The sequence below is a fragment of the Manis pentadactyla genome, chromosome 14 (assembly GCF_030020395.1).
Source record: "Manis pentadactyla isolate mManPen7 chromosome 14, mManPen7.hap1, whole genome shotgun sequence".
In the NCBI taxonomy this organism is placed as follows: Eukaryota; Metazoa; Chordata; class Mammalia; order Pholidota; family Manidae; genus Manis; species Manis pentadactyla.
The window spans coordinates 60516391-60541435 of record NC_080032.1 but is presented as its reverse complement, the minus strand read 5'-3'; the positions used below and the strand labels follow the sequence as shown (position 1 = coordinate 60541435).

The 25045-nt window shown below is 50.7% G+C and overlaps 2 protein-coding genes across 2 annotated transcripts; both read right to left on the bottom strand.

Annotated features, from left to right (window-relative positions):
• Nucleotides 1-65: 65 nt before the first annotated feature.
• Nucleotides 66-10302, bottom strand: ITFG2 (integrin alpha FG-GAP repeat containing 2). Its single transcript, XM_036908052.2, has 13 exons — nt 10119-10302; nt 6294-6389; nt 5669-5710; nt 5322-5493; nt 4427-4566; nt 3821-3969; nt 3361-3464; nt 3152-3205; nt 2964-3055; nt 2098-2215; nt 1134-1307; nt 622-1038; nt 66-511 (listed from the first exon to the last, which is right to left on the bottom strand). The coding sequence occupies exons 1-12, from the start codon at nt 10212-10214 to the stop codon at nt 935-937; spliced, it is 1341 nt and encodes a 446-aa protein (XP_036763947.1). The 5' UTR covers nt 10215-10302; the 3' UTR covers nt 66-511; nt 622-934.
• A 5660-nt stretch (nt 10303-15962) lies between these two features.
• On the bottom strand, nt 15963-24193 carry FKBP4 (FKBP prolyl isomerase 4). The gene is made up of 10 exons (XM_036908034.2): nt 23922-24193; nt 21898-22042; nt 21316-21458; nt 20317-20437; nt 19892-20048; nt 19179-19269; nt 18998-19081; nt 18613-18798; nt 17838-18077; nt 15963-16739 (listed from the first exon to the last, which is right to left on the bottom strand). Exons 1-10 carry the CDS (start codon nt 24024-24026, stop codon nt 16635-16637), a joined length of 1377 nt encoding a protein of 458 aa, XP_036763929.2. The 5' UTR covers nt 24027-24193; the 3' UTR covers nt 15963-16634.
• Nucleotides 24194-25045: the final 852 nt, after the last annotated feature.

Here is a 25045-nt window from a genome sequence, read left to right as displayed (position 1 = left end):
AATACACATATGCCTACACACTTACAACTGTAACACAGTACTTCCCAATACTGTGAGAACACTCGGATATTTGGCATTCTATTTTATTCTATGCTATTCAACGTATTCAAAAAGGGCTGATCACAACCCCCCAAAGGACTGCACCCTATAATGTGAAACAGTGATTTAGAGCACACGGAGCCAAGAGCAGAGGGATGTAAACAGCACAAGACACAACTCTGATCATGGTTCAGATCATAAACCTGCATCAGAGTTTAAATGTCTATTGTATTTTGACATGAAAGTATTTTTGGGGGGAAATGGTTGGGTGAGGAGATGGGAGCAAGGCCTCTGAAGCTGCACGATACTTGAACATGGCAAAAGAGAATACTGGCCCAGTTTCTTTGGGAAATAGAAGAAAATCATCTTCAGAGTTGCTGGGAACACAGTAAGACCAGATTGTAAAATGTCCTGAAAGACCCCTCGAAAACCAAACAGTGTGCCATTCTGGAAATAATTATTCAACAGTGACCTGCCATTGTGCCAGGGCAGAGGGAGCCTGGAGTGGGTGGAGCCCCTATCGCACTGCTCCACCAGCCCCAGATCCTGGCTTCCTTAAGGGGCTGGGGCCATGCAAAAGACTTGTGCTCCCTCCTCACACACACGCCGCCCACCACCCTGTGGGGGTGAGGGGGCAGTCCCACACGATGTGGAGTCGGGCTGGGTCTTGTGACCCTGCTGGCAGGGTGGGTGAGGTGCACGAGGGGATGGGTGGATGGTCAACTCGCCTCATCTTTCACCAAGAACACGCAGTCCATAGTTCACAATCACCCCGGGGTGACTGTCCTTCCACGCTCCTCTGTAATGTACAGTCCCTATTCTGCCCACACCATGGATACCCGGAGGAATGGGGAGGTTCAGAAGGATCCTTCTTCAGCCAAGAGGGCGAGTCCAGCTAGGTGGGATCCTGGAGGCTTGTGGGAGCACCCTGTGGTGGCTGGTCTGGATGGTAGAGGGTTTGGTGGAGCAGGGCCTGGGCAGCTGGGAGGTCATCAGGATCTGAGGGCGAGAAAGGGGATGCTGGTGAGAGCTGTGGATCTCCTAGGATCCTGGGCCACTGGATTCCTGCAGCCTCCAGCTCTCCCGGGACTCACCCATGCCCAGCTGCTGCAGCAGGCTCTGGTACTCTGGCTCAGCTTCCAGCACTTTCAGCAGATTGGTAGACTCCATCCGCTCAAGCTGCACCTCCCAGTACACATAGATCTTCTGGTTGAACGTTACATACACGAGGCAGGGGCTGTTGCGGTCCTCTTTGCAGGCATACAGGCCTGGGAGGTGTGGATGGTGAGAAAAAGTTCACGAAGTTCCAGCCCCAGTTTTGGAGGGCACAGACCAGACGGGGGGCATTAGTGTCAGCAGTTTCAACCCTCCCAGACGTCAACCAGAAAACCACAGGCCCTCTTTCTATCTCTCCTCTGTCAGGAACTCAGTAAAACAGGTGCAACAGTACAGTAGCTGGCCCATTTCAGACACTGAAAAACCACACAACAGATCCCGGGCAGAATCGCACCCAAGAAGGTGATATTTGTTGGTTTCCCGTCTTAGTGGCAGCCCTGGAGTCCCGAGGGGCAGGCTTGCTACTTCAAGAGGTGGACCAGCAAAACTTGGTCAGAAACTAAGGCTCTCTTTGGTGATGACCCCTGCTCCAAAGGCACATTAGCCTTTCAGGCACAGGGACCAAAGACTCCCCACATCACCCAAGAGAGCCAGTGCTGCCTTCCAAGGTCCCCAGTTTGGAACTAGTGAGAATACTCTGGGAGAATGCTCTTCACAGAGGTTTGATGAGCTCAGGTGGGAGAGGTCTTTCTGAGGTCTTCACACAACCCAGAAAGATGGTAAGAATTCATCCCATTCTTTAAAATATTCAGAGATGGGCATCTCATTACCTTTTATTTCTTATTTAAAATTGTAAAGAAGGCGATTTAGTGCTCACCCACCGCCCTCTAAGGAAAGAGCTAAAGAACTCCTCTGTTCATGAGACTTCCACTAGGGGGCAGAGGGAAAGTGGAAATGAGAGGCATACAGTATGGTTAGAGGGGCCACAGGGCAGGGTCCCACCTGCACAGAAGGCTCGGATATTCTCGTCCACTTGGAAGCGGACAACAGCGCGGTTGTGGTCAATGATGTATGTCTGTCCATCCCAGGCACAGGCCACCACCTCCTCATGCCCGTTGCCCTGAAAAAGGCCAGAAACAAGGATGCAGGGCAGTGGCCAGGAGCCATTTTTGAAAGAGATCTAATAGCCAGCTGGGAAGGAAGACCACATATGTTTCCTTCTGAACCTCTCTCGTGGGACAGGCACTGAAGGGGGCTGCCACATGGGCCACCTTCCATTATGCTCACAAACCTATGAAGCAGGCAACAGGAGCCCCAGTTTTCTATGAAGGAAACTTCAGCTTATAGAAATGAAGTCATTCACCCACTGTCACTCAGCTGGGAGGGAGCAGAATCAGAACTCAACCCCAGGCCTGTTCTAACTGACTTGAAACTTCAGGCTTCTTCTCCTAAACCATCCGGCACGCACAAGGGCGGTGCACAGGTTCACAGTATGGCCCCTACCTGCCAATTCGGGAGCCACAGCCTTAGTAAGGAGAGGCTCGGCTATGGACAAGAAAAAATGTGTAGAATGTGCATCTGGATTTGGGACTAACAGCTTAGTCTGAACCCTAATAACAACTTTTTTCTCAGGAGCTACTGCTTCTGCGGGCAGCGGCTGTAATGAGAGCTTCCCCAGCCGTACAGAGAAGAGCGCTCGGCACTGTGGGGTAGGGAGACCAGCTCGCTCAGCTGTGGTGGGGCCTGTCTGAAGGGAGGCTTCTGACGAAGGTTTAGGGTTAACTGTGCCTGAGGATGGCCTCCTTTAAGTCTCATCTCTTCGTGAGATGGCGGTAAGGAGGCTGGTGTCCCCTAGGCTGACCACTCACCGTGACATCCAGTTTCTCTAGGGCAAAAAGCTGGTGGTCCACCTGCACCGACCACAGCAGCCTGTCTGCCTCCTCCATCAGCTTCAGTGTCCCTGTTGGGAGGGCAGACGGGGAGCAAGGAGCCCTGAGAAGAGCCCACCAGCCCCAGCCATCACCCCAGGACTGTTCTGGGCTGCCCCGGGACTCACCATCCAGGGTGCAGAGGGCGAAGAGGCCAGAGCCACCTCTCTCAGGGCTGGCGCCTGCACATGCAGCAGAAGGACCTGAAGGAAACGTGAATAGCAAGGCTGGATCAGAGCCCATGGGGTGCCCAAGGGCAGGGAGGAGGGGAAGGGCTGGGAATGAGGGGGCCCCCCTCCTGCTGCTTGCCCCTTGGCCCCTCCCTTTCCCTGCCAACCTTCGCCTCGCTTGATGTTGCCAATGAGGTGAGTGGAGACATTCTTGTTGTGGATGCGGCCAGATGTCTGGTGCAGCACGACATCTCGGGCAGCCGGGGTCTCCCTGGGGCAGGAGGATGGGGCACCTGAGTGGGGACCAAGTGAGCCTAGCTGTCCAGGCCTTTGGGGCCCCTATCTCTGTAAGAGCTTCCAAGAAGTCAGTCAACCTGGAAACCTGTAACTGACCGTGCCTGGCCCATAAGGCAAGCAGAAAATAGAGGGACAGGGTAACCAGGTTACTTGGAATTTCTTTCAGGTGCTACAAGGTTAAAGTTCAGGATTCCCTGTGTTCTGAAATCATTTTCCTTAATGAGGCAAAGATGCATGTGCCAGAACCTAGCTGAAGCAGCTCTGTCAGCAGCGCAGGCCCGCCCCCTGCTGTGTGCACCGGGAGACCACCTCCAGCCCACGCACCCTTACCTACTGCCCTCTGGGGCCCCCTTGGAGGCAGCGGCGGGCCCAGCGTCCTTGCTCCACGTACACAGGAGAGTTGCGTAAGCACAGCCTGGCTGAGATACCATCAGTTCAGGAACACCCAGGGGCCCTGGAGTCACGGACAGACTATCTACCTGCACGAGGGAACAGGGCTTGAAGGGGCTGGAGAGAGAAGAGTGGGGCCCTGCCGAGAACAGGGGAGGGAAGTGGGGCGCGGCCTCAGGGCACTCCCCAGACCTCAAGGGCAGTAGCAGAAGGAACCCTAGAGTCACGGGCTCCTGCCTGGTGCCATCCTGTCGACACAGACTGCCTGCTTTCCACTGTGCACGCCTCCACTGGGGTCCGGGTCCTGATACAGACCACACCATACCTCCCTTCACAAGCCTAATTTTCGGCCCACTGTTTCTTCCCCTTTGTCCATTTTTAGCAGTTTCCCGAGACCCTGGTCTGAAACAGTCATCTCTGGATCTCTTTAACAAGGGGATTTCCCTTCTTCCTGTGCTGTACTCGGGCCTGTTGTCCACGGGCCCCCCCCCAGGAGGCCTTCCCCCTGCTCCCTGGGCCCCATGGTCCCCACACTGGGTCTCTCACCTGACCCTCCAGCGTCCATTTCTTGAGTGACACCAGCTGCCCCGTTGGGTGATCGGTGCCCTCGCCCAGATCTTCCCAGCGGAAAGCCCGTACCACGCGGTCTGTGTGACCTACCACGAGTTCGTGATACCCGTCTCCGTCTGCAGATCCAGAACATAAGACAAGTTCGGAGACAAATCTGTGTGGGCCAGCGTGAATCCCACAGCACCCCGCCCACACTCCACTCACAGCAGTGCCAGGGGGACTTGTATTCCGTGTGGCTTCAGGTCCATCCCTCCCACACTCTGAGTCAGGACCCACTGCCCTGCCTTCCTTGGGTTCGAAACACTCCCCACCCACGTTCCACAGGGCCTGTCACTCCTTCTCTCAGATATACTACTAGAGTGTTGATTCATCCCATTATACCTACTAGCACCTTTGAGGTAGCTTCTGACCAAAATATCAGCTCTTTATCTGTGTGGCTCACTCCCTTGCCACCTTCAATTTCTGATCAAATGTCATCTCAGCAAGGACTTTCCTGAAAATTCCATTCAGAATTGCTTCCTCTGCCTCTATACCTCAACACTCTCTAGCCCCTTCCCATGATTTATTTTCTCTCTGACACTTACTACCCTCTAATAAACTATTTAAATTTCTTACAACATTTATGTTGCTTATCTTCTGTCCCTTCCTAGTAAAGGTCCAAGAGGCAGCGATTTTTGTCTATCTTATTTATATTGCAATCCCAGGGCCTTGACTGATGCCTAGTTTATAATGGGAGTTGAGTAACTCGACATTAAATGAGTAACAGTTACACAAATGAACACTGACTACCCCCTGAATCCCTCGAGATTGCCCATATTACCCCCTGACTCCTATTTCCCTGGCTGCTGCCTACAAAGACAGCCATGCCCACCGATGTCGCTGATCAGCATGACCTTCGTGTTGGCAGGGATGTGCTGCTTGAAGACAGGACGCTGCTCCTCTCCTGTCAGGCTCTCGTGGTGCCCAGAAGCATCCAGGGTCTTCGCAGGTGTCAGGTCAAACAGGTGAAACCAGCCTTCAGCAGTCACTGCCACCACCAGGTTCTGGGAGAGACAGAGCAGTGGGAGAGATGGATACAGGAGGGAGTATGGGCACACGCCTGATCATCAGCACAGAAGTCATGGCCGAGGCTCTCAACCGATTTCCACCCGAGACAGGGGTGATCCAGGTAAGGCCTTGGCATTCTACCGCAGTTCCAAGGTCCCCTAGAGGGCTTACCTTGCCTTTATTACATACATCTCCAACCCCAACACAGGTCAGCTGCAAAAGAAGAAAGGGAGGCTCAGGAAAACATACTGAGGGAGACCAGGGCTCTTTAGTCTCTGCAAAGCAAGAGGGAGCAAGCTTTCTAATCCCCACCATCTGCTGAAAGCTTGTGCCACATGACCTACACTGATAGGCTGTATTCACTGTTATAGTGCTACAGGTTCCTTCTACCCAGAGAGCAATGTGAAGACCTGCAGTAGTTAAGACAATACAAAGCAAAACTCTGTATCTTATATAAGCCAGACTATCACATTTATAGTCTCAGTCAATGCTCCCACTTTCAACTGTGCTATATAAGATCAGACAAGCTAGGCAGTTTCCCTAAAGTACAAATGGAGTCACTCCACAACATAAAATAAAAAACAACTCCACTGTGTGTGTGTGTATGTGTAACAGCTAGGAGAGCTCTGCCTGGGGGCGTCCCACCCTTAATCCAATGAACTGAGAACCAGTGGCTGGGCTGAGCAGCTGGTGAGTTGGGACCCACTGGTAAGTTCCTGTGTGGGACTCAGCCTTGACAGTCCCTGGACAAAAGGGACCCCTCCCCACCTTGAGACCCAGGGAGGTGAATACTGACCATTCCCTGGCAGGAACAGGTGAGCCAGGGCCGGCTGTCATCATTCTTATACACGGACAGCTTTCCGTTGGTGTCTCCTACCACCAATTCATTTAACTTCAAACAGAGAGAGAAGAGAGCATTAGGATGGGTTACTGCCAAACCATCCAAGCTCTGCTCTGCCCAGCCTGGCAAAATCACAAGACCTTAATGTATCTTAAGCAAATGTATTAAAAATCTTTTACAACTAACACAGCTATAGTTTCCCTGAGTATCTTAATTTCCAGTTAGGGGTGTGTGTGTGTTGGGGGCATGGGAAGCTAGAGGAAAGGGGCAATACAGAACCACAATCCAGCTGACAGTAGAACAGCTCAATCCCCACACGCCTGACCTCAGCTCTTCTAATTTGTCTACTACAAATGGGACATATTTTGAAAACAATCCAAATATTTAACTTCTGGGGGATTTAACTTCAGACCTGGTATTTAATCAGGAACCAAGTAAAAAAGGCAAATTCAGCCCCAGGGGGCCCTCTCTCCTCTAGCAAAACCTTTTGATCTTGGTGTGTGAGTGAAGAGTTGGGATGGAGGTGCTAGAGGGGACAGCAGGAAGGGGCTGTGGGGTCAGTATCCGCACTCTGGGCCTCTAGCGCCCTCAAGTGGCGGCCAGGCTCTCAGGAGGGCGTGCTCCCCTCATGGAGCCTCTCCTCGACCTTCTCTATGGGGGTACTCCACTTCCAGTGGCTCCCCAAAGGCTTCCCACCCTTTCCAGGGGCTAACTATCATAATGAGGTCGCTCCAAACCCTATTTCTCTCAGACAGTTCCATGTTTCCTGTTGGTAGGACATCTAACACTCCCTCCTGTCCCCCAAACAGACTGAATATTAGATTCTCAAGAGATTTAACTCTAAAGGCAACAAAGATACAACAGATCAACAGTAAGGAAAGGTAAGAAATGAACTGGGATTTATTAATTATGATTTACTTGATTTGAACTTTAGATTTATTCATTTTTGATAGTTATTTGAGTTTCTGGTGCGAATAAGTTTATTTACATCAGACCCTCTACACCTGATGCTTCAATTATGGTTGCCCAGAGGACTTTTACAGACAAAGAAGAGAGGCTGTATAGTGTGGAGCTTCTGGGCACAGCTGTCTGGATTTGAATGCAGCTCTCTATGCCTAAATTTTTTGATCTATAAAATGAGGATAATAAGATCATCACCTTCATATGGTGTTGTGACAATAGAACAAACAAAGGAAAGCATTTAGAACAGTGATTGGTGTATGATGAGCACTAATACTAGGTGGTTTTCAGCCTCTAGTTAAACGCCTTCAAGGCTGGGGATCTTAGCATCTTTCATACAACCTATTCTTTTTTATACACTCATTCAGCAAATGCCATAGTCCACGGTAGGTTCTCAGTGATGTTTACTTAATAGACAAATAACAAAAAAAATTCTTTTTAAGAAACAAATAATAATTGGAATGAAACAGAATGCTCAGTCAGCACTTGAGTTTTCAGATAAAGCTGGACAATCAGCTAGGGGGACAAAGATAAATGCCATAGACCCCCCCTGCTAAGAAGGACCTCACAGTTTAAGAAAGGCACAGACAGGAATAAAATCATACAAGAGTGTGTAAGTACAGAGGGCAAGCAGATGTGACTCAGCCAGGTAGAGAGCTGAAGCAATGGCAGAGAACATTTCTAGGGTAGCCCTCTGCTTTGGGCAGCTACAAGGCTTCCCAGTGATTCTGCTTCTCCGTGGTTGATCCTGGCTCTGGCCTCCGGAGGTCACCTGGTGATACTAAAGAACCCCAGCTGGAGAGTACACCATGGTCAGAAGTGCAAAAGGAGAAAGGAGGTGAGATCTTTCTGTGATCAGCTGCGGCCTTCTAGAGACCTTCCCCTGCTGTAGCCAGGCTTCAGGGTACTCTATTCTTGGCTTCTCCCTGACTTACCAGAAAATAAATTAGTTTAAAAAAACTCTAAGCTAAAACTTTATTAGTATGAAAGAAGCCTTTTTCCTGTCCCAAATCTCCAAATGCTGGCCTGGGGAACCAGTAACAGAATCTCCATCCACACACATGCAAGCTGAGTAAACCACACCAGATCACTAGCCAACTATCTCAAGTAACTTGCTCTTCTTTCAATTATATTTGTTTTAGCAGGCAAAGCCCTTCTCGTGGCTTTCAGACACATACTCACATTTGCCTTTCATAACAATCCTCATTTATTCAACAAACATGAATTAAATGTTTACTATGTGCCAGGCATTACTCTACATATTGGGAATACAGCAATGAAAAAACATTTTAAAATTCCTATCCTTATGGAGCTTACAACTCAGGTTTTTAAAAAAGGGGGTGTAATATTACACCTAATATTACAGAACTGTATGCCTAATAGTTCAATTCACTTAGAAAACTACAATTTCTGAAAAAGCTGGTGCTATGAAGCTCTGAGAAAAAGGCGTGCATTTTTCCCTTTTAAACAAAGATAATCAGATGAAATGGAAAAAAAATGCATGTCTAAATTTACCTTACTGTTTAAAAATGCCTCCCTTGTTTTTCTCATAAAATTGTACTCCTTAGCATATGAAGAAATGGGAAAGCCCAAAAAACATTATACAAATTTATGACAGTAACTGTTTCTTCCAAAAAGAGGCCTCATGAAGTACCTTCTCCATCACAGCACAAAGGAAGCTGGGATGGTGGGTGGTTTGAAGAGGGGATGTTTCAGTCCTTGTTTTCTTCCAGGGAAAAGAAGGCACAGAACAATTAAGGAGGAGAGATTGAGAAGCAGGGAGGCAGAGCAGGGAGATGGGGCAGAGTGTGGGAGAGGAGAGCAACAAGGCGCTTTGCAATAAAAAATATGAAACAAGAGATAATGAATGAAAAGATCAAGTCTGGAAAAAAGAGTGGCTCCCACCATCGGCAGCCTCCATCATTTTGGATGATCGGCCCCAGAACCCTTCACACATTTTTATCAATGTACTCCTTACTTTGTCATTCTTGTGATTATCACTCCAACTGATTATGAGCAAGCTACCTGAGGGCTCGGGCTGCCTTGTTCATTTTTTAATTCCCAGAGTTCTTGGCACATAACGGGCAGTTCAACAGATATTTGTAGAAAAATACAATCAAATTGTGACAAAAATAACGCTAAGACAGCGTCAACTGTGTGTTAGGCATGGTTCTACCCGCTTTACTTGTATTAATTCAGGTAATCAACGAGAAAAGGAACGACTGCTGAGAGAAGAAAAGGGAAATGGAAATTGTTTTTGCAATTCAACCAAGGCCACCTGCGTGTACTGCGGGGCGGGCACCGTCGACACCCGACGTAGTTGAGATTGGGGTGGTGGGGACACTTGCTACCCCGGCAGGGGTTGCTTGGAGTCTACGAATAGGCAGTCGAGGCAAAGTACAGCAGTCACTCCAACATAAGGAGACAAGTCTAAGAGCCGCAGAGGTGCGTTTTAAGCCTATTGTGAGGCTTTGAAACGTAAAGTGATTTGAGAGGTGAGGCTCCTGGGGGAGGAAGCATAACGACAGGCACAACGAAACAGTAAATTTGACAACCAGAATTTACTACGCTCCCACTGTGAACGAGTTCCTGACTTAAGCTGAGCATCAGTTACCCATGCAACTAGGCGGACCGAAGAACCAGACCAACTCCGGCTACACGTCCGGGGCCATGAAGTTACCGGGTCCACCCCGTAGCCCGAGCGCGCAAGCGCACCGCGCACGCGCACGCCGCGGGCGGCCACCTCCCCGCCCCAGCCCCGGCCCCGCCCCAGTCCTGCGCAGACCCGGGCTGCGGGTCTCGCAGTGCGCATGTACTGACCGTATCATTGTCAGCGTCTCCTAGGCAAATTGCGTGCGGGAAGAGGCTCCCGCTAAACTCCAGGGCCACGCGCTGCACGTAACTAACCGACCTCATCGCACTTCCAAGGGCCGAGGGACTGGGAAGCACCGCTGAATGTTCCCGGAACCCCGCCCAACAACTGCCCGAGCGGAAGAACACGGAAAGCGGAAAGTTACGTCACCCCCCGAGCCTCCAATCGCGGCCTTCCTCGCTTAACCTTAGCGAGGAGGCGGGTCTTCCTTGCTCTCTGGGCGTAGGGGCGGGCTTAACCGGCTGCTGATGTGAGTGGCAGGGGTGTGGGCCACTCCATTTCCGCAGAGGGTACAGCGCGTGGGTAGACCACCCTTGACCAGGCCGTCTGTTCCCTTGGCAACAGGGCTAAGGCTCGACTTAATAGCCTTGACCTCTTCCTTCGTTGCCCTGACGATGAAGATTCCCAGCCATCAGACCATCCCCCGGGAACCATAATAATCATAGTAACTGACAACCGTATGACTTCCAAGGGTTCTTTAAAAAAACTGTAGCTTACCGCTTAGGAGTGGTCCAAGCAATATGGTGAATTGAACCAGCATTTTAAAAAACGAAATAGAATAGAAAATACCAAGTATGGTAAGGTAAATATTGTTTTCCTGAAACCTTTGTTTCAATTGTGTATGTTTATATGTGTATTTACTGACTTATCATGTAAAACTTTATTTTTTTTTACGGTGTATGTACTTTGTGGTCATTAATTTGAAAACCACTTGGTGCAAAGCATTTGGTGAAAACCACTTGGTGCAAAACATTTCACATATATTTCATGTAATCAGCATAACAACCCTGTGAGCTTGTAATGTTATTTTTTTTGGATGAGGAAATCAGGTTCAGCAACATTTAAGTAACAAGGCAGAAGGTGGTGGAGGACTCAAAACAGGATTGAAACCCCAGGTCCTTTCTACCATTTATGCAATAGTTCCTAGGACAGCCCTCAGGCTAGATGTCAGGGTTGCTGAAATTCTGGGTCTGCTCCACCCTGCAGACCCCCAGTACAAAGCCCTTGCCTTCCTCCCTAAGTCACTTTACTCTAGATGGGGGACATCCCTATCCTGGCTGGCTTCTTAGGAAAATTTCTCATGTTGAATTGAGTCCAGCCTTTCTATGGGGGTCCTCATCAATCAAGGCTTTAAAAGTATTGTGAAATTCTGCAGGTGCTCAATACATTTTAAGGTTTGAGTCTGCACGCCCAGACTGATCAACACATTGGTCTTTCAGGAGTCAGCATTGAGAAAACAAGGGTATCTACAACACGTGGGGATCGTGGGCCAGGGACTGGTCCTGTTTCCTAGGTCTGAACATAGTGGGAGAAGGTGCTGGAAGGCAGGACCTTTGTGCCTGTGGGCAGATGGCACATTTTGTCCTTGAGGTCCCAATGGATCTCAAAACCAGATAAGACAAGGAACAGCTCAGAGCAGCTAATAGGAGGCAGTCTAGACAGATACGGGGGACTGTAGATACACTCAAGTTTCTGTTTCTGGCTGTGTACACTTGGTTTGGCTAGGTCCATTCAAAGGCCCTGGGTCACACAGGCGTACCTGGTGCTTTGAATACATTATCTCGTGTCTAGGGGGTTGCATGTACCTCATCTTACTCTGCCACATTGATATTCTCTCACCCTAGCACAAACCCTGAGCTTCATGTTAGGTTTCCAGAGGTGAAAAAAACAAAAGCCAATTTAAAAATGTTTACTTCTCTGAGACAAGTAATGATTCTATAGCATCTTACTATGCTGATGGACAGTGACTGTAATGAGGTATGTGGGGAGGACTTGATAATGGGGGGGGGAGTCTAGTAACCATGTTGTTCAAGTAATTGTACATTAACAATATCAAAATAAAAAAATGTTTACCTCTCTGTAAAGTTCAATAGTTTCAAAATGTTTCTTCTCACTATATTATTTTTCCATTGTTTTCCCTTTTTTCCAGTCCTTTGAATTAAACTAAAATAAATTAATAAATAACCCAGGACAGAATAGATGAGGCTCATCCTGCTTCTGTCGGCAAGTGCCCGGTCTGAGCGGGTTCTCTGAACTTACACCCTGACCCAGCACTTCACAATACCTTAGTTTTATCTTCCTCATCACTTGGGCTTCTTGTTTTTGATCTTCCTGTGCCAGGGAGCATGTGTTTTTGTTTGTTCTGTGTTTGCCATGAAGGTCATGTCATTATGATCAGAGGATGGATACCACGCCTTTTGGCTTTTGTCAAGAGAGCCAAATAAAGTTAGACAGGGAGGAGAGCTAGATCTCCAGGACACGTGGCATGAATCAAGTCTTTCCACTCAAATGCCTCTCACCACCTTGCGTGAATTACTTTCCTGGCATTAGGTGTTATATTTACAGTAAGTGGAACACAGGACTAAGCATTGCAGAGCCATGTGTGCAGACCCTCGGCTTCCCAAGGAGCACCCATTTTGGGCCCTTGGGCCATGGGCGGGTCTCCAGTGGCACCATCTGGAGCCAAGCACTCTTCCAGTATGGGTTTTGGCTTACTCCCCACACTGCCTAACCAGGCTGTCTTTCTGGTGAGATGCACGGATACAGTTGAGTGGGGGGCATATTCTTCACAAACTAGCCAAACAATAGCTTCACTAGGCACCTGCTGTGGGAGGGTTGGGAGGAGGGGCCTTATGTGGAAAGCATTTCTAGGGAGATACTTTGTCCGGTTCTTCCTCCAAGAGTAGACAGAGGGCCCTATGCAAGTCCTCTCTTGTCTAGGATGCCTAGGTAAGAAACAGGACCTTTAAAGCTCTTTCTACAAGTGAGGCCCAGAGCCCCTCAGCATTCCAGAGGCAGTGCCTAGGGTTCCCCAGTGGGTTCAGTCTGAGAGACTCCCTCATTCTCTTTCCCTAACAGACCGTGCACCTTAGCATACAAAAGCTTCTGAGAAGTCATGAAGTACAGAAACCTGTTTCTCAAACTTACTTGACCTAGAAATTAGGCAAGAACGACTGCGTGGGCAGCCCTGCTCTGAGTGAAATGCTGGTATTCAAGAGCTCCACTTGGAATCCCACCCCTTCCTCACCAGTTTGGCCCTGTGAGAAAGGACTGCTGACTCTGGAAAGCTTTGACCTCGTCAGGGCTGTTGCTGGTTAAAGACTCTACTGGCCATTAGCTGAAGAATGAAAAGTAGTTTTGTCCCTGGAGTCCAAACATGAGGAAATGGACTTAAGGATGTCCATCCATCACAAAGGATGATGAAAATGTTTTCAGGTTTACTTGTATGTGCTGTTTTTTCATGTTCCATGTGGTTTTGGGAAGTTTCTGCCTTGCCTCCTTACTCCGTTTTCCCCCAGAAACCCCCCCCCCAAAATGTTTTAGAACTAGATAGAGGTGGGGGTTGTAATCACAACAGTGTGACTGGACTGCCACAGAATTGTTCACTTCAAAATGTTAATCTTGTTACATGAATTTCACCTCAATAAAAAAAATTCAGAAGGAATCGTGTGTGTGAAGCACATCTAACAGTACAGGATCTTGGTGACCTGAGGAGCACGCACTCCATGGGGGCAGGGATGGGGTATGGCTGGTCTCTTCTGCCAAGGACTGGAAGCTCACGAAGACATTGCTTTTCCTTAATCGTTCCTCCTTAGAACCACTTTGTATATCTTTCATTCTTACTTTGACTCCCAAATGGCTAGTTAGCCTTGTTCATTATCTGAGAAATAAGGTTGTATTCTGATTCTGAGATTTTAGAGTTAAGGATAGTGGTGCATCCAGGTCATGATGTTGGTAAGCAGCCGGGAAACCATGGCCATAAAGTCAACCATGCTGATTGCAGAAAGCAGTTGTTTTCCTCTTAGAATATCTTTTCTTACACTTGCTTCATTCAGCTCTGCCCTTAGCCCATTGTCACTTCCATTTCAGGGTTACAAGGCTGAGGTGGCCTGCATTTGGAAAGGGTAGTTTGAGGCAGAAGGGCTAAGGCGTCAAAGGTTCTCGTTTTTCCAATGAGTTTTCTTAAAAGGTACTACTTTTCACTGGTCCTGACATTATCTTTTGCTTATTATTTCTCCAATGGAAATGAGAGTTTGCCCTTTTCCTCTCAGTGACATCTGGTGTAGAGGGTCAAGTGTACTGCTGCTGGTAAGGTGGGCCTGGCCAGGTGCTGCAGGGTGTGGGCCATGACAGTGATCCTGATCTTCAGCCTAAATGGGATGGGGTCACTGATAGGGCTTTTGGCAGTTGGAGGGATACAGTTTGAAGGTAAGGAGAAGTGACATGATGGTGGGATGGAGGGGCTGCAAAACAGCAGCCTTTGCAGATGGAGCAGGCTAGAGGCATGTGCTGCTTATGGGGAGAGTCTGCTGGGATGGAGACTAGAAATACTCCAGGGAATACTTACAGAACATGATGTTTGCACCTGCATCAGAACACGATAACCTGTATTTTCAAGAGACCATGTTCAAATCTGCAGTAACAGCTCACCGGCTTTTCCTCAAACCAGGCAAGCCATCTCTCCATATGGGAAGGTCAAGTGCTGGTGAGGAAGGTGCATTGACCAACAGCAAAGCAGAGTACGTGGTGAGTTAATTTTGACCTTAAAAGACTCTGGGCCACTTTAATAAAACATGAGACAGTTCCATAAATCAAGGCTTGTACAGCTCCAGGGTTCTAGGTACATGACTGTTTCAAATTCTTGGAATCCCAGAAACATTAAGGGCTGGAAGAAGCATCAGGCGTGTTTTTTGTCCATCTCCATATTTTGCAAATGAGGAAAGCAGCCCTACTTGCCCAAGGCCGTGTGAACCTCAAGGCAGAATTTGGATTTGTTCAAGAGTGCACACTCCAAGCAGACCCTGCTTCCATGCAACACCTGTATGTTGGTTTCATCTGTAAAATGGGGTGAGATCTCTTTTGTAGAATGGCTGCAAGGAGTAAGGTTTTCATGAGGCTCTCGCATTAGTGCGAGGCTTACATCTTAAGTGCTTAACGAGAGCTGGCAGTTAACTGATCTTGACATATCAAAAATGACCCAGGCACAAGTCTCAAACACTGAACTCTGTGAAGCCAGCGAGCAAGCAGGTACTGGGACACCGGTGGGCAGATTTTAGCCCTGGCCCCAGCACCACCCACACTGTATGAGCTGGTGGGACTTCCTCACACAGACACTCATCTTGCACAGCCTAAGTATGGAGCAGTCTCTTCTAGAAGGAACTGTACAGACGTGTGGGTAGGCAGCCTACCTCTGCCCCTGTGCAGGAAGGACCGAACAGCCACAGAAGAGGGACAACGGCATAGATAAGGCTCTGGTCCATAGCCAAGGCTGACTGGAGCCCCTGGGCTTCTCCCAGGGCCCCATCCCATGCTCAGGAGTCAAGGGTGAAGTGTAATTAGAAGCATAAGCTTTTCCATTTAAGGTGGAGAAAGGAGAGGAAAGTGGGCCCAAGGCACCCTTCCTGGGCTTGACGGACTCTTCCAGCTCCCGTGCAGGCTTCTCATTTTACCTTGTTGGGAAACCAAGAATGTTTTTGCTTTCTACTCAATCAGTAGGCAGAAGTAGATCTAACTTCAAGACAAACACAAGTGATCCCAATACTTTAGATTCTAGTTTGTTTTCTTTTTCTTAAGTGCTAGAAAGAAAACCAGAGCTTCTCAACCCACCAGGCTGCTGGGGACCCACGGCTGCTGTCTGCCCAGCACAGTGGGCTTCTGCCCCACTGCATCCTTACCCGCTGCTGGATTTAAGCAAGGCTAGGGGTGAGGCGGGTGACTCCATGCATTCTGCCCCAGGGCAGCCACCGACACCCAACCTGAAGCCACACAGAAAGGGTTGCCTGACACCCAGCTTTTATCATTTCCACTTTATTGCTCGAGCACAGAACTTGAAGTGGGCTTGGACCTTCAGCTACGTGCAGAGAGGAGGCTGGGGGGTGGGGGTACTCCACCTGGCTGGGAAGGGAAACAGATTAGGGGAAAACACCAGAAGGGGATGGCAGGGGACAGTCACCGGGACACCAGAAGACATCAGCCACACCACCTGGGGTGAGGAGGGAATGGAGGGAACGGGCACAGCAGTGGTCTTCCTCACAGCCAGCACCCTCACAAGGCCACGTGTTTGGAAATGGACGAGGAGGAGAACAGGACAAGGAAAACGGCTGCCCACAAGTCTCCCTTTCCACTCTGGTTTCACATCAGACTCCACATCCCTACCACTCACCCCCTTCTACCATTTGAAAAATGGACAGAGTAAACAGAGGAAGCAAAATAAATTAACGTTCTGACAAGTGTGCGTGTGGGTGGACATTCATTCCTGTGTAACGGTAGGAGGAAGGGGAGGGGTGACACCGCCTAACACAATCCCCAGCCTATTCCTTCCCCCTTCCCCCAAAGCCACCATCCAACCAGATAGAAAAATAAAGGTCTAATTCACTCAAAATTCTTCAGTTTTTACAAAACTAACAGGGCGGAGCAGGGTAGGGAGCAGGGGAGGCCAGCGGCCACAGCAGGCCTGGGACAGGCTATGCTTCTGTCTCCACCTGAGGCTGGCTCCCCGCCACGTCACTCTTCTGCTCATCCTTCATCTCTGTGTCAGCGTGGTCTCCTGAAGCTGCTGCTGCCTTGGCCTGCAGAAAGGCAGGAAAGAGCAATGGGATGAAGTCAGTTCTCATCTTGTCCAGTTCCTCTGCAACTCAGGGACTCTTTTTCCATGTTCCCACTGTCCCCTGACTGCACCCCACCGATCTAGTGACAAACCTATACACCTGGCACAGTGATACTGTGTAAGGTCTGCCCCACATCAAAAGAATACCTACTAACTTCTAACAGAATTACATGGACACAGCAATTCTCTCTGGGGTAGGTCCTAAGGATATCCCTACACAATAGGTATTATTAGAACACTACCATGTAGCTAGTTCATATTGGTGTTTTAAATATAAAATATATACTGGAATTTGGAGACTGAAAAAAAAAACGTATGCAATTAAAATATTTAGACACCCTGGGTCAACTAAATATTAAAATTAAGTTCACCTCTTTCTGCTTACTTTTTTAAAACAAAGCTACTAGACAATCTACAATTACTATGTGACCTGCACTGTTTCTATGGGACAATGCTTATTTGGAACATCAGGAGACTAAGAAGTAGGGCACTGGGTCAGCAAGACAGGACTTACCGACAATGGAATCCTATGTAAGAACAGCAGAGCATGTGAAAGTTCTTCACACGGTATCAAATAAGTTTCAGGTTTGACATGAAGAAAGCATGATAGGGAAAATACAGCATGTTGCCTTTTATTAGGGAAAAGGCAGGAAATGCAAACTTGTCTGCTTATGTAAACAATATGCTGGGATGAAGTAAGTCCTGGTAAATTTTAGTTGCTTCTGGGTGGTGGGAGGGAAGCCTTTTCATGCAGTTCGAATTCTATTTAAACAGTTTTCGGAACTTTATGTATGTTGAGAAGCACACCCAGATCAACATCCTGGCCCCCAGGGCTCAGGCATGGTGACCATCCCTGGGCACAGAGGCCTGCCGGACCCACAGCAGGAGTCTTCACTTAGGGAGCAGCACATAGCCTAACTGCTCCAGGGATGAGGGCAATTTCCGGTTTCCAGGATCAGAAAAGAACCACAGGCACAAAATGCCCACACCAGCTGGGCTGGGCACAGGAGGTAGTACCTCTTTTTCCCTCCATCCAGACTGTTCCCCATCCTGCTCTCACCTTACTCTCCTCCTCAGCCAGCCTCTCAAACATGTTGGCATAGAGCCTCTTCTCCCGTGCGAGCTGCTTGCGGATCCGCTGCTGGCAGATAACCAGCTGGGCCTTGGCGGCTTTGTTGCTGGGGTAGAGCTGCAGAACTTTCTGGAAGTCTGCCCGTGCCAAGTCAAAGTCATTCACCGCCAGGTAGGCCTCTCCCCGGCGGAAAAGGCCCTTCTCATTGTTGCTGTCCAGTTCCAGGGCCTAAGGACGCAGGAAGGAAGACACCGTGAGACCCCACAGCCTGCAGCTCACCTGGCCAAGACTGGGCTCAGCAGGATGAGGTGCAATGGAGTGGCTGGCTCCACTCCAAAAAGAATGAGTCTTGGACATTAAATGCAAAGGGCCAACGTCTAGCAAGGAACCTAATTTAGCCCAAGAAGCAGAGAGATAGAAGACAGGTCTTTAAATGAAAGAGAAGAGCCTGCAACATTTCCTTTCTCTTCAGAATAAAACGTGTGTAAGAGGGGTAAGGAGGGAGAGGCTGAGAACGAGGGGAGAAAATGCTGAAGTTCTTCCCCACCCTTCTACGTGTGTTAGCTGCCTCCTTCCACTGAAACCAAGGTGCTGGCTTCTCACAGCCCTGGCCTGGGCCCTTCAGTCTCAGAGCTCCACCTAGTCCACCCTGCCACCTACACCCCTTCCCCCCGCCCTCGTCACCGCGGGCAAGCTTCAGACTCTAGCTGCTCACCAACTCTGCCTCAGTGTTGCTCCCGTGCCCTCTTTCACAGGGCCTCACCTTGTTACAGCTTTCAATAGTGGCTGAGAAGGCCTGCAGCTTCAGGTGACACATGGCCAGGTTGAGGTGGGAGGCCAGTCGAAGGGCCTGTGCCTTCTGCGCGTCCTCATTAGAGAAACTTGACTCGTATTCCAGCCAGGACGCAATCTTCTTGTACTGCAGTAAAGCTTGCTTATACTTGCCTTCCTAGAACAGGAGGGAGGCTCAGGCACCCGGCACGGGTCCAGTGGCACCAGACTGTCAGGCCCTACAGAGAGCAGTGAGCCACAGGCAGGCATGAGTCCTGCCTCCCTCTCTTACCCTCAGGCAAGACCAACGGACTCACATGAGAGGACAACCTGTCTGCTCCCTGGACGTGTCCTCAGCACCACAGCTGTTGACTCACCTTGAAGTACATGGTGCCCCGCTCTTTCACGATGGTGCTCTGTTCCAGCTTCTCCTCTGAATTCATCTCCCAAGACTCCTTGGCCTGCCACAGCCCAAGGAAGGAATAGAGCTGTCAGCTACCTGAGTCACCCTCAGGCAGGGACCTGACTTGAGGATAGGATGACCTTGAGCAAACGCACCTTCTCAAAGCTCTTCAGGCTTACTTCGTACTTCACCTCAGCATTCGGTGGGATTTGAAACTTTTCTTTCCCAGCACTACCAAATGCATAGCTGTGGGGGCAAAAACACTCCAGGTCATCTCAGTAGCACTTAACCTGCTCCACAGTGAAAAAGCCTCCTGCTTCCTGGAAAGTACCTCCCTACCCCTGGAGACTTGGTTCATATGCTTCCTGTTTGGCAAAATCTTCCCTGACCTATTCACAACAATTAGTTGGTCTTAGCATCTGACGGACCTTTTAACTCCCACCACCCTGGGATGATTAATTTAAATGGATCTCATTGAATAGTAAGTTCTAGAAGGCAGGAATAATGTCTCTGGATATCTAGGAACTTTCAGCACGGTGTTTTGACACACAGTAGGTGTGTTTCAATAAACAGCACGAAGAATCGATTGAATGAATTAATGGGAGATGAGAATCTTGATGTCGGCAGAGGACAGGATCTGAAAAGATTAGGCTTGGATCCACGGAGATGTGGACAATTGTGGCCACACTCCAAAATATGAGATCTTACTGTTTGGAGTGCCCAGAGGCACAATGACCTCTCATGAGGCTATGGGGGTAGTGAACCACGCAGGGCAAAGGATAAACAGATGGCTAGTTAGTTATACAACTTATGACAGACACTCTGACCTCAGCTCACCCACCTGCTGTGCAGCGTGCCCACTGCTCACCTGGGCTTCAGGTACACGACGGAATGTTCTCCTTTCTCCATGCGCTGAATGGCTTTCTCCAGCCCACAAGGCAGATCTAAATTCTCCCCTTCCCCGATCTCAAAGCGGAGCTCCCGCCGGTCAAATATCTGATCCTTGTAGTAACCTTCCAATGCAACTGGCATGAGAGAGAGGCCGCATGGCAGGCATGAGCATGCCAGTGATGGAGCATGGATGCCACCGGCCCTGCTCTACCCCATCGCCTACTGCCCTCAGTAAGCCCTTGTGCTCTCAGACCCAAAGGGACATTAATCGGGGATGGCCCAGGTCCGATTCTTCTTTCACAGGCAAGAGAACAGGATGAGAGGAAGGAAGTGACTTGCCCCAAGCCACCCAGGGCCTAAAGACCGCCACCCAAGCTGAAACCCCGGATGGTCCTCTCTTACCCTCCACGACAGCACCCTCGTTGGGCCTGGCATAGCCCTCACCCCGAGTCCGTATTCTCCGGATGATCCCGCCATCTTCTTCTCCCGTCAGGTCCTCCCCCCTGAAATCGAACAGCTCCACCTGTGGGATAAGACAAGGTGGCACGATGCCTTTCAGCAGCAGCTTGTCAACAGACCCTGACTTCTCTCTCACTCAAAAGGGTCCCTAGGAACCAGCCAGCCAGTCTGACACTACGGCGGCCACACGAGGAGTGCACAGAGGGGCATGTCTGCTCCAAGTTCCGGGAGCTGCCCTTGTCTCAACTTTGGCGGAGGTGGGCAGGCCACAGGGATTCCAGTTAACCTCAGGACATCCCCCCATTTACTACCTGCTCCCCGTAAGAAGGATGTGGTCCAGGTGATCCTCAGTCAGCAACTGGAGAAGCCCCATGTGGTAGGCATTAGAAATGACCCGAACCCTCTCAGTGGTCTTCTGGACATTCTCCAAGTTAGCCGCTGATTAGGGTTCAGCCATTTTCAGACTGAACACTGTCAAGTTCCACCTAATCAGCAAAGGTTTTCCTCACCCACCCCCTTGAGCCAATGGGGAAGCATCTCTCCCCACCTCTGATCTCTAGAGTACCAATGTTCCATGCTGTTACTTACAACCGTGTATAGGTTCTGACATCTTGATTCCTTTCAACCAAAACTTATAACCCACCTCCTCTGGGCTCTACTCCTGAGATGAACATGCTTCACCCCCTTACTCTGCTTCAAGTTTGGAAAGGAGTTTGTGCCTGCCTCTTCCCACCAGAACCCCCACCTCCAGCCACTTCCCAGCAGCAGCAGACTATGCACAGGCAGAGCCAGCAGCCCTCTCGTTCTTCCTCCTCCCTAAGGCCAGGCCCTCAGTCTTGGCTACATTGTCTCCAAGCAGCAGGAAGGGCTGGAGGGCAGCCAGGCTCTCTGGGCTGAGATAAGGCCGGCTCTGTGCCTTGCTCTCTGTGGCTGGACACTCACCTCAAACACAAGCGTGGCATTGGGGGGGATCTTTGGAGGGCTGCCTGCAGAGCCGTAGGCATATTCTGGTTTGCAGGTGATGTGGCACACTTCTCCCACCTTCATGGTTGCTACGGCAATGTCCCAAGCTTTGATGACCTCCCCTGCAGGTACAGAAAGCAAACACATCCTCCTTGGCTGGGCTGACTCTGGGCTCAAACAGCAACCACACCAGTGGGGAAGCTGGACACTCTTTAGAAATGGGACCAGGAAGGTAGAAAACCTGGTTGCAGTGAGTGCTGTCAGGTCTCAGACCTCTTTAAAAAAAAAAAACAAAAAACAAACCATAGCACTCAACTCCAGAACAAAGGAGTTCCAGAAACAAGACAGTCTATCTCTGAAGAGGAAATGAGGAGTTCTGAGATAATCCAGGGAGGGGGAGCTAGAAACAATACAGTTATAGGACATTAGAAGAAAAGGTGTAAGGGGAAAAACATTAACAGGTATTAACAGGACTATTCCTCCTGACAATATGGCTTCTACCTGCACCAGCTTACACCTCCTCCCAAAAGCTTATCCTAGGAACCCACTAATCATGCCTACCTTTTCCCAGGTCAAAAGAGAATTTGTCCTTGCGGTCCAGACTGGAGTCAAACTTGGTGCCATCTAACAGCCACCCAGTGTAGTGGACAAAGACTCGGTCCCCAATCATGGGTGTCTCTGTGCCTGTACCCTCTCGCTTGATGACCTGGGAGGAAGTGGAAAAGGGTGAGTACCCAGGGATGGGGGTAGAAAGAGGCACCAAAACTGCCTGCAGGCCTCTGATGGGCACAGGGGGACTCTTCTGCCTCCTTGTAAGTAGATTCAAGGGGACCAATCCATAAATGATTCCAGTATGAAGCTTGACTGAATTTCCTAGCGTTCATGAGGTATGACATGACTTGGTGAGAAATGGAGACAAAAAGACCCAAGTCCAAGTTTTGCTTATGATCTTGGGTAAGTCACTTATACCTCCAGACTTACCTGTAAAGTAGTGATGATAATCCCTATCAGGGCTAGTGGAGGACTAAAGTGGTAAAAGGTTGAAGGGAGAAGTATTTGTGCTCCATTTTCTGATCCTGCTAAATACCTCTGGTCATCAGATCAGGGTCTGATTTGGAGATGAGGAGAGGAATATGAGTAATGAAGAGAATAAAAGCAATCCAAGAAATAAAAGAAATCAGCAGGTTATAGATGAGCAGGGGCTCTCAAATAGGCCCTAAACCCTGACTTAGGACGTAAGCATTCCTGACTGGTAGGTTGATTAGGTCTTTTATTTCAGGATTAGATTATATGCCAAGACCCACAAGTCTCTGCTTCTCACCTTTAGTATTCTTAAAAAGTGACTCCAGGGGTCGCCTGGTAAGTGTGTGGTTATCCTCTAAGGGAAAACTTACATGACAGAATGTCCAGGGGACTTGAGCAGTAAAAAAGGGTAGGAGTGGCAAACAGAAGGGGAAAATGACCCTTTCTGTAATCAACCCTGTGGAAATCACCAGAACACTTGGGAGGGCAGCTTGGGATTCCAAGATCTGGGGCAAAGCCAGATGCATTTCTAAACTAGGTAAAGGCTCCCAAAGGTCTCTGGCTTTGTCCGGTACACACATACACACCGTACGCGCACGCGCACACACACGTGGAGCTGAGCAGTGGGAAGTCACGACTAGGCAGAAGCACTCGATGAAAGGCAGGCACGAAATCCGGCCTAGGATTTCGCCATCGAGGACTCGGCAGAACCTGCTGTGAACCAGCCCGGGCTGTCTCGACCCAAGTCAAGAAGCCCTGCCCCCTGTCCCGGACCACCACCCTCCCTGGTCCTCCGGAAAGTAGCCGGGCGGTTACACAGCAGCAGGATCCCAAGCAAAGCACCTCCTCCCGGCCCCACACCCCACCCGGAGCCCCAGCGCAGGCGGGAGTTGGGGGAGGGAACTACAGGTCCCGGCTTGCACCGCGCCGTGGCTTTCACGAGGGTGGGGGGAGGGGGACAGCATGGCCGAGCGGGTGACCTAGCTGGGTCCCAGCCTTTATAGACGGGGTAACGGCAGGGCGGCGGCCGCGGGAACCTTCCTCGCGGCCAGCCCCGGGCCGTGCTGCACAACGGCCTCTGGGCCAGGACACTACTCCTTTGCCCCGCTTCACGTCCTGGCTAATATTTAACTAGCAGGGGTACACGAGCTCCTGCAGCGCTTCCGACGGGGGCACCCTGGGACTTCCCGAGTGCAGCTGGCAGGGAGGCAGTAGGCTGGGCGGCCCGGGCGCGGGGTCGCGGCGAGCGGTGGGCACACACCACCCTGCCCGGCTGCGGCTCGCGTGCCCCGCCCCTCCCGCCACACCGCGCACGCCGGAATTGGCGCCGCAGTCCCGGCCCGACCTCGGGCGCCACAGCGCTCGGGGTTTGCGGCTCTGCCCGGCGCACCTGGGCCACCCCATGCCGAGCGCGAGGCCGCCCTCCGCGCCCCAGCGACGCAGCCTGGCCCGGGAGGGCGATGCAACCGCTGCCGGCTGCACGCCCTCTCCCCGCCCCCCCACCGGCCGTTCCCGCCGCGTCCCGTCTCGGGGGCTCCCAGGCCGCCCACCCCCGCCCGCACCTTCAGCACGCCCTCATCTTGCTTGGGGCTGATATCCACTCCCTCGAGGGGCAGCGGCGCCGACTGCGCCCCGCTCTCGGCCGCCTTCATCTCCTCGGCGGTCATCGCCGCTTGGTGCGCCGTATACTCCGGGAGCTGGGCACTAGGCGCGAGCCAAACCCGTAGGCCGCCGGGCCTCCTGCACGGGGCGCAGCGAGCCACAAACCGGCCGAAGGACAAAAGTCTCCGAGCCGGCGCGCTCGCAGCCCGCGGCGGAGTCGGGCGCTGGAGCGGGAGTGGGTGGTTAATGAGGTGGGGGTGGGGGGAGCGCTTGGCCCCACCCCGCCGCGGAGGGAGGGGCTGGGAGGAGCTGGAGCGGGAGCAGCTAAGGGGGGTGGAGAACTTTCTAGAGACGGCGGCGGCCGAGCAGGTTCAAGCTCTTGTGCGTGAATTTTTTTTTTTCTGTTTCGCCCCTCCCACTGACTGCCCCGGACCCCCTCCCTTATTCCTGGGACCCTCGGAACTGGGGGACACTCCTGCACGTTTCCCGAACTAGCCGGATTCTTCCAGATCCTTCTCCAGCCCCTGCATCAAGGCTGTAAGGAGCCTGCCCTACGAGCCCCAGATCCGCCCTATACTGTGCAGCAGCGGCCTGCCTGCCTGAGAGCGGCGTGCCGGGTGTGAGTGGCTGGCGCGTCCGTCTCCCCGGGACCGGAGACACGCATTTTTGTAAAAGCCGACCGTAAACAGCGTGGCCTCCCTGTCTGCTCGGCGTCGGTACTTAACGAATTGGGGAGGCAGAAGGGGGAACGCAAGCAAGGGCGGGGACAGTGTGTGCAAAGCGGTCACCCCGGCGCACGGAGCAGGGGAAAACAACCATGACTTCCCCAGGGCCACGAGCTGGGGCCGCCTCTAGCTCTTTAAAATGCCGCGAGCAGCCGATTTGCAAGAAATGACCCACCGAGTTAAGGACTCTTAAATGGGGCACGTATTAAAGGGACCTTCCCGACAAAGATGAAATTGCCGTTAAGATTAATATTTAAAAACAAATGGTTTCAACTCACGAATAAAGTCAGAATTTTTACTAAAGGCTCATGGGAAGGCATATTTTCTTAATATTTGGTAGCCAAGTGTTTGTTGACTGC

Coding starts and splice junctions, on each gene's coding strand:
- ITFG2 (XM_036908052.2), bottom strand. CDS start 10,214: ATGAGGTCGGTTAGTTACGTGCAGCGCGTGGCCCTGGAGTTTAGCGGG. Junction 6,390..10,118: donor GAGACGCTGACAATGATACG/GTCAGTACATGC, acceptor CTCTGTTTGAAG/TTAAATGAATTGGTGGTAGG. Junction 3,056..3,151: donor CGCCCTCTGCACCCTGGATG/GTGAGTCCCGGG, acceptor CCCTCCCAACAG/GGACACTGAAGCTGATGGAG.
- FKBP4 (XM_036908034.2), bottom strand. CDS start 24,026: ATGACCGCCGAGGAGATGAAGGCGGCCGAGAGCGGGGCGCAGTCGGCG. Junction 18,799..18,997: donor GGGGCACCATGTACTTCAAG/GTGAGTCAACAG, acceptor CTCCTGTTCTAG/GAAGGCAAGTATAAGCAAGC. Junction 16,740..17,837: donor TGGCTGAGGAGGAGAGTAAG/GTGAGAGCAGGA, acceptor GCCTTTCTGCAG/GCCAAGGCAGCAGCAGCTTC.